The sequence below is a fragment of the Oryctolagus cuniculus genome, chromosome 9 (assembly GCF_051225735.1).
Source record: "Oryctolagus cuniculus isolate XC-2025 breed Fujian yellow rabbit chromosome 9, ASM5122573v1, whole genome shotgun sequence".
Taxonomy (NCBI): domain Eukaryota; kingdom Metazoa; phylum Chordata; class Mammalia; order Lagomorpha; family Leporidae; genus Oryctolagus; species Oryctolagus cuniculus.
Window position 1 is genome coordinate 133,926,041 of NC_142875.1, and position 15,145 is coordinate 133,941,185.

At 46.8% G+C, this 15,145-nt stretch overlaps 1 protein-coding gene across 50 annotated transcripts in view; it reads left to right on the top strand.

Moving 5' to 3' along the window:
* The window catches only part of PPHLN1 (periphilin 1), a 105,022-nt gene that overhangs the window by 38,910 nt on the left and 50,967 nt on the right, over positions 1–15,145 (top strand). For 21 of the 50 annotated variants that reach the window (XM_051850946.3, XM_070049674.2, XM_089304031.1 and 18 more), the window contains one exon: positions 9,511–9,585. The exons of the other annotated variants lie outside the window; for them this stretch is intronic. In XM_051850946.3, coding sequence (XP_051706906.1) covers positions 9,511–9,585 — 75 coding nt within the window. The remainder of the gene's footprint in view (positions 1–9,510; positions 9,586–15,145) is intronic. 50 annotated transcript variants of the gene reach the window in all.

Below are 15,145 nucleotides of genomic sequence, written 5' to 3' on the forward strand. Positions count from 1 at the left end.
GACGGATACAAGCGTTAGCTTTTGGCTAGAGAGTTTACCCCCCAGGAGAGGAGAAGGGGAGCTGAGGATAGGGCCAGGGCCGTAAACTGGAGGAGGTCTGGGCGGTAGGGGAGACGTTTCTTCACACCTGATGGAGGGGTCCTTCTTACTGTTTTTATATTCAGTGCTAGGTTTTCAATTGAAGAAATTGGAGGGATTGTTTTCTGAAGAGGGGGAGGGTATGAAAGTTTTGAAGTTTTTACATGACCAGCTTAAATACTTAAGAGCACATATACTATTACTCGATGCACAGTACTTGTAATATTTACAGGTAAGCAGTGCACATGTTTTTGTGTACCTGAGGTGATAATCAGCTCCTTTCTGTTAGTGAAAGTAACCTTCAGTGGCCAGCAGGGAGTGTAGGCGGAGTAGGGCCTGGAAGCCCAGCCGTTTGAGCTGTAACATCACTTGCTGTTTCCAGTGTTCAGTGCTAACTGAGAGGATTTGCGATCACTGGGCTAGGTAGTAACGTGGGACTGTGGAGTGAAGAGCCTTACCGTGGTGTGGATGTAGTTTTCCCTCAGAGAGTCGTGTTGGAAGCCTGTTCCCCCTGTGGTGGTTTTGGGTGGTGGTGGAATCTTGAAGAGGTGGGTCTCAGAGGGTGTTCCTTAGATAGCTGAGAGCAGGCTCTTTTTAGAGAGTGAGCCAGACGCCTGGCCCCTCCCTGATGGCCTGTTTCGGCACTTGCTCTCTTGCTGTTGCACACACTACTTCCAAGAAGCCTTCGTCATGAGCCTCTCACCAGAGCTCAGCAGCGGCCTCTGTCTGAAGTGTGTGTCATAGGGAAGCTTACGGACCTTATCTCCGGAGATGCTGGCTAGGTGGAATCTTAGGGTCTGTTTTTAACGGGTGGTTAGAAATCTTGTTTAGCAAGTCTTGAGTGGATGACTGTGCTGTAGAGGATGTGGAGACGAGTTTGAGAAGTACTGGCCTGCACTTTCTCTTGTGACAAGTTTGTAGCTTAGGTTTTGGTTCTGTTCTGAACTCTAGGTCTCTGCATCTAGATGTCCATCAGCATCTTCACCTGGGGGTTCCACATTTTTTGTGTGGAATGAAATACGTTAGTCTTGGATAGAAATGTTACTTTTTTTTTAAGATTTATTTTTTTTTCATTTGAAAGGCAAAGTAACAGAGAGGCAGAGGCAAAGAGAGTGAGCTAGAGAGAGAGAGATCTTCCGCTGGTTTACTCCCTAAATGGCCGCAACTGCCGGAGCTGAGCCAATCTGAAGCCAGGAGCCAAGAGCTTCCTCTGGGTCTCCCACATGGGTACAGGGGCCCAAGGACTTGGGCCATCTTCTGCTGCTTTCCCAGGTCATAGCAGAGAGCTGGATGGGAAGTGGAACAGCCAGGACTCAAACTGGTGCCCATATGGGATGCTGGTACTGCAGGTGGTGCTTTACCTGCTGTGCCACAGGGCCAGCCCCAGGTTTTAAAAGGTACACAAACTATTTCTTTACAGACTGGTGGATTCACGTGACTGGTGTCTCTGTAGGATGACTGGTGTCTCTGTAGGATGCAAGATTTGCATGCACATGTATCCATCTTCAGTGATTGCTTCTTGTGTTCCTCGATTAGACCTTGGAAACTGCCGATTGAGCAGAGCAGTGGTCTCCTGGCTCCTTGGACGGTTGTGTAGAGCAGAGTTTCATGTTTGTGGAACACCTGCCCTAGATTCTCATGGTGTTTCCATCAACTTCTTTTGTGTTTACGGTGTTTGATATTTTATTACAGCCATGTGAGCCTATGTCTGTTGATAAGGCAGACACTGTTTAGAGTTAGAGACCAAGTATGAACCATGCAGATTTTATCCATTTTCTGGCACAACACCATCTTCTTGGGAGATCTCTTAGACCCTGTCTCAAGCCTAGTGTATTTTTTACCTGAAAGATTTGTGGAAAAAGTTCTGGACCTAGTCACCAAATTCCTAACCTTGGTTTTACCTGCAAAGCAATTGTTTTTTTTTGAGTTGGATAGGATAACTAATAGTGGAAAACTTCCTAGTTTAAGTTATGATGCCCCTGGTTTTTTATTTCCACAATTTAAAAAATATATCTCAGGCCTGTACTTACTGATTCTTTTTTTTTTTTCTTTTAAAGATTAATTTATTTCTTTGCAAGACAGAGTGACAGAGAGATCTTCAGTTGCTGATTCACTCCCATGTGGGATTCGTGTGTGGGTGGCAAGAGCCTAAGTACTTGAGCCGACAAGTGCTGCTTTCTGGTGCGGCAGCAGGGAGCTGGATCTGATTGTGACTTGTTCATGCACTCTGTTACAGATGCCAGCATCACACACAGTAGCTTACACTACTGCCCCACAGTGCAGTAGTCTTACTGGTTTACAAAGTTTGTCTTACTGGTTACAAAGCTACTTCTCAAGAGTTATTTTTGAAGTAGAAATTGCTGTTTGAAGGTCCACTTGGCTAGGAAGGAAATCAGTAGTATTCTGTGTATGATGTTTTTGACAGATAGAGTCATAGAGAGAGACAGAGAGAAAGGTCTTCCTTCCGTTGCTTTACTCCCCAAATGGCCGCTGCGGCCGGCACTGTGCTGATCCGAAGCCAGGAGCCAGATGCCTCCTCCTTGTCTCCCATGCGGATGCAGGGCCCAAGCACTTGGGCCATCCTCCACTGCCCTCCCAGGCCACAGCAGAGAGCTGGCCTGGAAGAGGAGCAGCCAGGACTAGAACCTGGTGCCCATATGGGATGCTGGCACCGCAGTCAGAGGATTAACCAAGTGAGCCATGGCGCTGGCCCCTGTTTGTGCAGTTGAATTTGAGAAGGAAGGAAAAATGAGGTCTTGACCAAGAAATAAAACGTTTTCTCCCCTGCTTCCTCCTCTCTCCCTCCTCCTCTCCCCTAGTATCCCTTCCTCCTCCTCTCCCCTAGTATCCCTTCCTCTTTATGGAGTTTTAAACAAGAAACATGTGTATATCCACTGACCCTGAGTGCCGAGTCACACCTACCTGATTGGACTGATACAAGGAACAGAAATTACTTGGCCATGCATATTAATGGAAGAATCTGAGCTTCAGAAATCTGCTTTTTAAAATTTTTTATTGTTTTAAAGATTTTATTTATTTATTTGAGAGGTAGAGTTACAGACGGTGAGAGGGAGAGAGAAAGGTCTTCTTTCTGTTGGTTCACTCCCCAGTTGGCTGCAATGGCCGGAGCTGTGCTGATCTGAAGCCAGGAGCCAGGTGCTTCCTCCTGGTCTCTCATGCGAATGCGGGGGTCCAAGGACTTGAGCCATCTTCTGCCGCACTTCCAGGCCACAGCAGAGAGCTGGATTGGAAGAGGAGCAGCTGGGACTAGAACCGGTGCCCATATGGGATGCTGGCACTGCAGGTGGACGATTAACCCACTGCGCTGTGGTGGCACTGCCCCCAGAAATCTGCTTTTGAAACCACCCAGGACAATGCGCGTGGGTGAAGGAACACATTTTATAGCTGCTTTGTGGGTAGTTCTTCCCCATCCTTCCTTCTCCGGGCGACTCTGGCTCCTGCGTGCTCCCAGCAGTGGGCCGACAAGCTTGCAGTCTAGCAAAAGACACTTCAGGCTGTGTACAAGGTACTTTAACAAGACTTTGGAGGATGAAAATAAAAATAAGTTTATGAGGGGGCAAAAATATTTGGAAATCCATGCATATGGGGTGTTTTCAAAAAGTTTATAAAATGAGTATGAAAAATTCAGTGATCTTTTCATTTGAACTTTGTGTGTTTTGATTAACTCTTTGAAAATGCCTGATTTGCCTGGACTTCAAAATTTTTTCTGGCCAATTAAATTCATTTAATTTCATTTTCCAGAAACTTTTTGAGGTGTCTTTGTGATTTCTGGTAATAAAAGGCCTCAGTACAGTGTATGTTCCTTCATAATCATTCTAGTTGTATTATGATTTACATATTTTCAGAGATCCTTTTTGATTTGCCTTATGCTTCATTGTATTGAATGTGTTACGTATGTTACTAGTTCTTTTTCCCACATTGCTAGAAACTCCTGGGATTTGAAGGCTTTTGAGAGGTCCTTTTTTGTGCATGAGCATGGAGCTTTGTCCTATTTGCAGTGCAAAGTTCTTACCTGGCCTTTTCTGAAATGCTCTCACAGGGAGCAGTGAGGACACTGCTGCCACATCAGAGTCCCTGGGTTTGGTTTCTGGCTCTGGCTCCTGACTCCAGCTTCCTGTGCAGACAGAGGCTAGGAGAGTGCAGTGAAGGCTCGAGGGATTGGATCCTTGCCATTCATGGGGCTTCCTGATTGAGCTCCCAGGTGGATGCTGGCTTCAGCCCAGCCCCAGCGTTTGGGGAATGTTGTGTGTGTCGCTCTGTCTTCCTGAAGTCAATACCACTGAGTGTGCGGTGCTAAGTCTCCAGCGTCCTCCTGCCCTGCTTCGTTTCACAGCGTCAAGATGACACTGTACAACGTAAATCACATTATATGGTATGGAACTTTTAAGAAAAAAATTTGAAGATTAGGAATTTTTCTTAATGCTTATTTATTTTCCATCCATTTTGTAGGCAGGGAGATTGAGCTTCCATCCACTGGTTTTCCTCGAATTTCATCCCCTCCTACATGGATGGCAGAAGGGCCAAGCATTTGTGCCATCATGCAGTGCTTCCTAGGACGCAGTAGCAGGAACCTGGGGAGTTGGACTGGAAGTGGAGTAGCCAGGACTCAGACTGTGGGGGCAGGTGACCGTGGCAGCAGCATAAGTTGCTGTGCTACGGTGCATGCCACTATTAGTTGAATTTTTTATCTCATTGTAAGTGTTAGTGGTTACACATTTTTAAAAATAAAAATATTTTGAGTGAAAGTGATATTTTCTATCAATCAAATTTTTACTTTTAATTTTTTGGGGGAAACTAGTGATAATTTATAGGTATGTCATATTTTACATTCTAAGTACTTTACAGCAATTGTATATGTGGCCTTGTTTTTGTCTTGTACAGTTCAAGGAAAGACTCCTGTATTTTAATATATCTAGCTTAAAATTTATTTTCCTTAAGTTACCAAGTATTGTCATACATCATGTAAAGATGGAAATCTGTTCTGAGAAATGTATGGGGCCGTCTCAGGCAAGCATGGTGGTGCATGCTGAAACTAACATAGCTGTGACTCCAGTGCGTGGTAGGGACCACCGTCTCATGCAGCCTGTCCTGAAGTGTTCCTGACTGAAACGTTAGGTGACACAGGACTGTACATGGATGCACTGTTGAAACTGGGATTTTCTGTCAGATAATTTAAAGTAATCTTTGGTGGCGATCAGCGGAACAGAAAACTGCAAAGAACTGTGTCCTGAGGGTTAGGGTCATGAACAGTCCAAGGTCACCTTTGGGCATCTAATGCTAGGAAGTGTACTTCTGTCTACTAAGCTCTGTGTGACCCTTTGATGCTGAAACACTCCTTGCTGGGCCAGGTCTTCATTCTCTGAGCTGCGCCTCTTGAACTTGGCAGACAGGGAAAGGAAAAAGCAGCCCCCCCAAACAGGCTCTGCTCTGTGGGCTTCCCCCTCCTGCATATTGGTTCCAAACTTCTTTACTGTGTTTTGTGGAATATCTTGAAGAGGGCTGAGTTAAGTCTTAGGTCTCTGATGACTTTGTACAGGTTTCTCAGAACATTTTGTTCAGTTTCTCTGGGTATTTTTCAGCTGGGTTACTCAGTTCCCCACTTCTGGAATTGAACTATTTCTTGAATAAATTAGTAATGCTTGGTTGAAGTAGTGACTATTGAGGTGAGCCCTGAAGTAATCAGCTCTATGACTGCTTATTCTTACTCGGGCTGCGTCTTTGCTGTGGCTCAGATATTGGGTTCTCTTTGGCCTGGCCCAGTCCTGGCTGTTGGAATTATTTGGTGACTGAACCAGACGGTCTGCAGACTTTGAGAGCAAAATCGCCATCACTTAAGATCCAGTTACATGTGAAGGAGACTTGTTAATGGAGTTCTTTATTTACTTAATTTTTGGACAGGCAGAGTTAGAGACAGAGAGAAGGGTCTTCCTTTTTCCATTGGTTCACCCCCCAAATGGCCACTATGGCCAGCGTGCTGCGCTGATCCGAAGCCAAGAGCCAGGTGTTTCTCCTGGTCTCCCATGGGGTGCAGGGTCCAAGCACCCCGGGGTGCCAGTGCCGCAGGCGGAGGTTAGCCTAGTGAGCTGTGGCGCTGGCCAATAGAGTTCTTTTTTAATTCCTGTGTTTGAGTGTTGTTAGTGTTTATAATTTGGAAAAATGGGTTATTTTACACTTAGGATATCATTTCGGGCAGTTAATGATAGATCTCCCTAGTAGTGATACGTACATTAGGCACCAGTTACTAATGGATGCTTTTCCTCTGTGCCATGTGTGATAAAGCTGCCTATCTCTGCAGTGTGATAAGTCTGCCTATCCTGGGAAGAACATAGCCCTTCCAGTTTCTGGTTAGGTTTCAGGGTGGGAGGAGAGTTAGTGACTGGGAGCTATCAGAAAATGTAAGGTAAGCAACTTAAAAATACTGATATGTCAGGAAAAATTTTTAGCTATCTAAAGTAGTCATAATAATAGAAGTGATGACTTCTTTCAGTCAAGTAGGAACTAGAAATGAATTACATAACTTAAATGCTCATTTTTCATTAGAACAAATAAAAGTGAAGTAAACATTTTCCATTATATAAGTAGTACAGTCACATTATAGAAATAACAACGTAAAATTATTCTTCTAATGAACTTAATAATGGAAGCACTATTGATTTCTGGTAAATGAATGTTTTTAAAACTCACTGCACTCCTCATTTTACTTTGCCAAAGAATGAGAATCTAATATAGGAAAATGTTTTCTTTTGGTACAAGGTTAAGGTACAAGATTGCTTATTTTGTCCTGTTGAGATTATCTTAATTAAAAAATAGGCTGAGCCTCTGAATTTTCATTTTACCCTAAATTTATCATCAGATATGTTCCCATTGTGAAGGATAAGGATTGAAGAAAGCTAGGATTCAGTTGTTACTTAACCCTCCCTGTGTGTGTGTAGGCGCCGAGGGCCTCCTGGTATTCCTAGTGCTTGTGCCTACGTCTGTAAGTGAAGGAAGGAGATAGTTACTGCCCATCTGATTGCGTGTTGGTTGAGGAGTTTGATCATCTGTGAATTTTCCCCTCCAGAGATGGGTATTCTTGTGAATGGCCCCTGAAACCTAGTGCAGGCTGCATTCAACAGCTAGGTATTGTGCTTGAAAGATGAGAAGTTAAAAGTGTTCCGCAGGGCTCTGTGAAAGTGAATTATGGTAGAAAAGACAAGATGTGTAGAAGTCCAGGGAGAGAGAAACAGACAGACTTGATGAGGAAGATAAGAAAGACATCAGAAGAGTGTGCTGTTAGCATGCAGCCCTGAGTGGTACTCTGTGCGTGGACCCTGGGAGGTTATCTATCCGTCATGGGCAAGTGGGGTCTTCCCTCTTTGGCTGCTAACCTCTAGCAACATCTCACCATCCTAAAGACTGTATACTTCATGATGCTTAAATTCCTTCACTCAGATTCACTCCTGGGTGGATGGAGGCATTTCTTGTTACAACTCCTGTATCTTCACTGTTGAGTGAGATGATATAACGTTGGTCTGTTGTTTGTTGTTTATCTTAACCCGTAATGGCTTTGACAGCATTCATTAAGTCACAAAATGTAAATAATTAGATGTTGCAATTTCCTCTGAAAAATTGCTTTAAAACTGACTTTGCCTTAGAGGCTCTTTAAAGAATTTTTAGGTGGATTTTATTTGAAAGTTGAGAGAGAGAGAGATGCATTTAAGGCTGGATGAGTGGATCAATGAAGTCATCTCCAGGTTGCCCTCCACATGCCTGCAGTAGGTGAGCTGGGTCTGGCCGAGGTGGGAGCCAGGAACTCAGTCCAAGTCTCCCACGTGGACGGAGCAAAGACCCAACTACTTGAGCCATGAGCTGCTGCCTCTGGGAGTGTGTGTTAGGAAAAAGCTAGAATGAGGATCAGAGCTGGTGTTTGCACAAGGCACTCAGATCTGAGGCGGCAAGCATCTCAAGTGCATCTTGACTACTGTTTAGTGCTCCCTTTCCCACATGTTTTAAGCAGTTGGTACAGTTTCAAGTTATTTATCTGAAAGAAAGAAGAAGAGCTCCCATTTACTGGTGCTTTCTCAATGCCCAGCTGACACGTGGGCAGGGTCACTGCCAGGAGCTGGGAACGCCATCCAGTTCTGCGAGGTGGATTATCCTAACCCAACTGTTTGAATCCTCACCATTGCCTTCCAGGATCTAAACTAGCAAGGAGCTGGAGTTAGAAGCTGTTGCTGGTTATGGAATCCAGGTACTTCGACATGGGACTACTGAGCTAATCGCCTGTCCTTGTATTTGGTTATTTGTTATAAAATGGGTCCTTCCTCTCACTGTTGAGTGTTTGCTTGTTTGCTTTGCTTGTTTTGTTTTGTTTTTGTTTTAGATTGTGTGTTTTCCTCTGCAGCAATTTCCACAACATCCAGTGTTTGAATCAACTTAGGTTTATCATGATGTGTGTTTTAGGAAAGAAATGTGTTGCCTTCCTCACCAGATTATCTCCGTTATATAAAGTGTTTTAAAATTTGAGTCCTCTATAGGAGAAAGGTTGAAAAGGAGATAGCGTGATGAAAAGACCAAGAACTGAAACTGCATATGGCAAACTTGCTGGGTCCAAGTTGATGAGGCAAGGCAGGCTTAGAGGAAGCTGTTTGACTGAGGTCAAAGACGGCAGGCGCCCAGGTGAATTACTTGTTGAATCTGACTCTGCCTGCGGGGCTTGCTCTGAGTCTGCCAGTGGTAATCACCGTGTTCAGTTCTGTAAAAAAGAAATGGCTGCCGAGGTTACTCGCTCAAAACTCCCTTTTGGATTTCTTTTTAAGGATATTCTTTTTATGTATTTGAAAGGCCGAGTTAGAGAGAGAGAGAGAGAGAGAGAGATTGACCCTCCCTCTGTTGTTTTACTCTGAAAATGGCTGCATTGGCTGGGGCTGGGCCAGACTGAAGCCAGGAACCAGGGGCTTCTTCTGAGTCTCCCCATGTGGACGCAGGGCCCCAAGGACTTGGCCATCCTAGCTGCTGTCCCAGGCGCATTAGCAGGGCGTTAGACCCGAAGTGGAGCAGCCGGTGCTCAGACTGGCCCCCACAGGGGATGCTGACAGTGCGGGTAGCGACTTAACTCGCCACGCTACAGTGCCAGTCTGTCCTTTTTGGAAGTGATTCAAGTGGACAAACCGAGGGTTTAAACCCCGAAGCAGCCGGTGAGGCTGCTCCACGAGCCTGGGTTTGATGGCAGCCGTGATACTCAGAAGGTGAGACTGTGTACCGCATCAGGTTGCAGCATGGCAGGTTGATGTGTGGTTATCAGTGACTCTGAAGCGTAGTACCTCATGGAAAATCGAGTGACCCTGGTGAACAGTCACAGACTGGATTGTCTGATGAAGAAGGCATTTCACTCCCACACTCATTTCCCCACTTGATGTGATCTGTGTGCAGGGGGAGGCAAACAACGGAGCCCTTACTCCCTCTTCCTCCAGAGGCCCTGCGACGGAAAGCTCCCTCCTTCACAAGGTACAGTCGATGCTTCCTGCCCGCGGGACGTCGGTGTCACAGCACGGGCCGCATCCTGCTGGTGCTGGCCCCTGCAGTCACCGTTGCAATCTCCAGTCCACACTGATCACTTTGATATTAGTGCTCTGTGTAACATGTTGGGAAAGATGTTTCAAGATCCTGTAGAAATCAAAACAAAAGCCAGCCTAACGTTTCTATCATTGAATTTTGCTTTCCAGTCTACAGTGACACTTGTAAAGCAGCCAAGTCTGTCAGATATTGTCAAGAGACAGGGTGGAAGAAACTGCATCGTTTCCTGGTATCCTGTGAGCAATGCAAGCTGTAGGCAACGTGGTTATTCCTTATTTGTGCTTGTGAACTCATCAAGGCCCGTGGTTTATTTCAGGATTTGCGTCTGTGTGTGTAATGGTCCTGGATCATCGCAGTGTGGGGGTGTGTTGGAGCCGAATAGGCACAACCCCTGAATTACTTGGCTCCTTGTAGGAAAATGCCCTTTGACCCCTTGTTTTCCCAGGGTCTTTCTGCCTACCCTTCAGTCTGTATTTCCTTCATCTGCATAAGGATTTGGTGTAGCTGGAGCTCTTGACCTTGACTTAACTGCAGTCTGTCTTCTGTGAAGCAGATTCGAGGAGGCTGGTGCTGCTGCTTGTCCCAGAGTTCTTTTCAGGAACAGAGCAGGACCGGCAGAGTGCACAACGCCTGTGCCACAGGTGCCTTCGGGTGCTGCTCCGCAGAGGACTTGCCCTGTGCCGCGCCCTTGCCTTCCTCTGCGAGCTGGCGCTCCTTAACCTTGTACTGCAGACTCTTCACGTTGGAAGCGTCAGAAAAAAAATCATTTTTTGCTTTATTTTCATTTCATATGCAATTGACAGAGGTGGAAACGGCGACCTTGTGTGCTCTTGTACCAGAGATCCCGGTGCTGACGTCAGAAGGCTGAAGCTCGGGTTGCGTCTCCCCTGTGGGTTTTGTGTACCCGAGTACTTAAGTTGTTAGCTGTTACCTTCCCAGGGTGTGCACTGGCAGAAAGCTGGAGTGGACACGGGAGCCCAGGCGTGCTGATGTCCCAGATGGTGTCCTTCCTGCTGTGCCTGGCGCCTGCCCTGCCTTTGAAACGCTGACACTGTCTAATTACGTGAGGTCTGAGAAAGCCCTCTGCCTTGTCGTGATGCCCTTGCTCTTGAAACACGGTGACGGTGTAAACGTAAACCAGATCTCTTCACCACCCTTGAAGCTCGCCGGCAGCTTTCTCAGCCTCGTGCCGCTGGACGGAACCCCTGCCCGTCTGTGATTGATCTCCGTCCTCTTAATGTGTAGCCTGCTGGCCTTTATTTTTTCTGGTTGATTTTTGTCCCACCTTGGGTCGCATGTCACCTTTTCAGAGAGGTCTTCCTTGAGTGTCCCGTCTGGAGCAGCCCTCATGGCCACCTTTCTGAGCAGTCCCTGGCACTCTGCCCTGTTTCAGTGTGGCTGTCTGAGGGCCAGGTCTCATTCTGTCTGTGTCACTTGAACTCTTAATCACGGTATTGAGAAGAGAGTGTGTGTTTTCTGTTATTTCCTTCCTCTCTTCTCTGTAGCTGGAGCCTAATTTCCCAGTGTTGAGATTGCTTTTCTGTCAATTCTTCTTTTTTTTTTCTTTTTCTATATTCATTTACTCCTTTGCGAGGCAGTGTTAGAGATACCGTCTGTCCTCTGGTTCACTCTCCCGATGGCCTCGATGGGCCGGGCTGTGCCAGGAGCTGGAACTCCACCCAGGTCTCCCATGTGGGTGGCAGAGACCAAGCACTTGGCCCACCACCTTCCCCTCCTCTGCCAGGGACAGGAGCAGGAAGCTGGATTGGAAGTAGAGCAGCTGGGGCTCAGACCACTGCTCTGAGATGAGACGCTGGCTTTGCAGGCAGTGCCTCCACCATTGTTCTGTGATGCTGTCCAAGCTTCTCGATTCTTCGTTAGGTTCTGGGCATATTTCTTGCCCCTTTGTAGCGCTGCATCTGTTCTCGTGCCCTCTGGCCCTCCCACTTTTAGCACTCTGTGCTCTCATTAGTTTACAGAGGCCCACACTTTCTGGCTCTCCATCACCTCTGTTCCAATGACTTCTTACACTCATACTGATTTCACAGTACTCTTACTTATTTTGTATAAGGTTTTATTTATTTATTTCAGAGGTAGCATGACAGTGAGAAGGTTAGATAGAAATGTCTTCCATTCTGCTCATTCACTTTGCAGTTGGCTGGAGCTGCTGGAGCTGGCCGGATTGTAAGCACTTAGCCAGCTGTTCTTCCCAGTTTCATGTGGGCCTAGACTCCCACTCACTTGGGCCTTCCTCCACTGCACTCCCAGGCCATAGCAGAGAGCTGAATTGGAATAGGATCACTCAGGACATGAACTGGTACCCCTGCAGGATAGGATGCCAGTGCCTCAGGAGGAGGCTTAAGCTGCTATGCACCTGCGCTGAACCCTTGAAAATACTGTTAACAGTACTTTCTTCCATCCATCTTTACAAAGCAAAATATTTATTTATTTGAAAGTGTGGGTTAGAGAAATAGATCTTCCATTTGCTGGTTCACTCTCCCACTGGCCGTGATGGCCAGAGTTTTTCTGATCTAAAGCCAGGAGCCAGGAGCTTCTTACATGTGTCCCATGTGTGTGCAGAGGCCTAAGTGTTTGGACTATCATCTGCTCCTTTCCCACCCGTCAGCAGGGATGTGGATCAGAAGTGGAGCAGCCAGGACTCAAATATCACCGGCATCACAGGCAGTGGCTTAACCACTGCACCACAATGCTGGCCTCTCTCCCTCCCTCCCTGCTTTCCTTTCTCCCTCCGTCTATCCCACCCTCCCTTCTTTTTTCGTCTCCTCACTCTTCCTTCCTTCTCCCCTCCTTCCTTCCTTCCCTTCTCTTTCTTTTTTTAGATTTGTTTATTTGTACGAAACGTAAGGTGACAGAAAGATTGTCTGCTGGTTGTGATTCCTCTGCCTTAGCAGCTGGGGCTGGACCAGGCTGAAATCAGGAGTCCCTAACTCTCTCCAGGTCTCCCTTTTGGGGGCAGGCTCTCAAGTACTTGAACCAGCCGCTGCTGCTTCCCAGGTGTTAGTAGGGACCTAGATCAGAAGTAGTGCGGGCACTGCAGTATGGGATAGTGGGCTCACAAAAGTGGCGGCCTCTCCTGCTGTGCCACAGAGGCCTGCCCTCTTGCATTCCTCAGTTCTGTCCTTGGCTCTCCTCACGTGCTCCTTGGGGGTTTCTTGCCTCTATGATGACTCTGCATTTATAGTCTGGCTCGTTGACAGTTTGCTTATGTTTAGTCTTATATGTTAGTGGGGTTCTGTTTTTTGTTTTTGTTTTTTTTTTAGGACTTAGTTGTTTACTTATTTGAAAGAATTAGGAAAAGAGATATCTCTTATCCACTTGTTTACTCCCCGCTGGAGACGCTTTTGAAAGCCAGAATGCAGAATTCAGAATGCGGAATCCTGGGCCATACCTTTAGAGATGTGGTGGAGTTGGTGAGGGTCGCTGCCCCTGGAGTGACAGGTCTGCAGCTTGCCAGGTAATGCTGACGCATTGCTGTAATGAGTACTTCTTGAAGGGCCAATTCCAGACTTTCCACTCTGCCTCAAGCCTCTTTTCTCATTCATCGTCTTGCGTGTTGACTGCTGTAATTCCTTTACTGAGAGAAAGGCTTCGTGCTGAGAGTACTCTTAGTTTTCCTTTGAGGCCATTTTCTCTGCTTAGTCCCTTGGTCTCATTGTGTCCTGTTGGATGTTGGAGTATGTTTGGGTCCTGGTAATCTGTTGTCCTCTCTCTTCCTCAACCTCCAGATGAGCCTCTTCTCATTTACAGTTGGTTCAGTTCCCTTCTATTCCCTCTCTTGGGAAGAAAAACAGTAGCTTAACCCTTCCAGCACAAGTGTCTTCAGCCTCCACATGGGTTTTGGTTTTCAGAGTTTGCTGGAGTCCTGCTCACAGGTCATGTGGCTCTTAGGCCTCCTCCTGCCTCCACAGTTTCACATCACTTTACTGTTCATTTTAAATACTTCCTGCCTTCAGCATCAACCCCTACAGCCTCTTTGCCAAACCCCAAATTAATAAGCTGCTTGACAGCCAGGGTTGTCGTGTATTGCCATTCCTAATATGGGCACTGAGTATACTTTTGTATATTGTCTGTCTCTCTTTCACCCACATACAGACAGCCTCATATTATCACTTATGAAAGAGGATATTTAGGATAATTGATGCCTGTTTTGGCATGTTTTCTAGAGAGGTGATAGGAAAGGGAGGAAATACTGCTCTGAGCTCTTTCAAATCTGACAAATCCATCCCCCCGAGGCAACCTGCTGCAGTACTCTGTTCCGTTTGTACTGAGATGGGCTTTTACTGCCATCTGCTGTCAGACGTAAGCAACTGTACTTCAGCCTGTGGTCTTCAAGGATCTTATATGTCTGATTTTAGGCAATCTGGGTGTCATCTGTTTGTTTTCATCCCCAGAATCAAGCTACCAATAAAGTCAATCAATTCAGTGCATAAGACCGTCATTGGTGTTTTTTTTTTTAAGATTTATTTGAAAGGGTTACCGAGAGAGGTAGAGCCAGAGAGAGAGAGAGAGGTCTTCCATCCACTGATTCACTCCCCAGATGACTGCAATGGCCAGAGCTGAGCTGATGTGAAGCCAGGAGCTTCTTCCAGGTCTCCAGCTTGGGTGCAGGGACCCAAGGGCTTGGGTCATCTTCCATTGCTTTCCCACGCCATAGCAGAGAGCTGGATCAGAAATGGAGCAGCTGGGACTGGAACCAGCACCCATGTGTGTTGCCGGCGCTGCAGGCTGCAACTTTGACCTGCTGCGCCACAGTGCCAGCCCTGTTCTCTTTCCTGGAACACTGTCCTGAGCCTCCCTTGTAACCTACGCTCTTGGTTTTCTCTGGTTGCTCTCTTACTCTGTGCTGCCCATTTCTCTCTTTATGTTGTAGTTCTCACCCATGTGTTCTGTGATCCCCTCTTCATCCATACACCTGCCTATTTACGGACAAATTCACGTTGATATATTTGAAATGCAGAGGGGAGAGGGGGAGAAAGGGGGAGAGAGAGAGGGAAGGAGGAAGAGACAGAGAGGGAGAGAGAGGCCTTCCATGTGCTGGTTCACTCCCCAAATGGTCGCAGTGGCCAGAGCTGGGGGATCAGGAGTCTGGAGCTTTTTCCACGCCTCCCATGCGGGTACAGGAACCCAACCACCAGGATCATTTTCTGCTGCTTTCCCAGGCACATGAGCAGGAAGCTGAATTGGATGTGGAGCAGCTGGGACTCAAACCTGTGACCAAATGGGATGCCAAGAACAGCAGGCAGCAGCTTTATCTGCTACGCCATAGCACTGCCCCTGCACTGGCTCTTGCCTGTTCCAAGCAGACTCCTGATGAATCTCCCTCTACCTGGTCTTGACTGCATTCACGTATCGCTGGTGCATCTGACTGACATCAGCCTGTTCGTCTAAGAGTTGTGTGGTATCAGAGGCTGGTGCATTTGGCTGACTATTGGGCTTGCAGCACTGGTCAGTTCCTGGGCTGTGTGTTTAA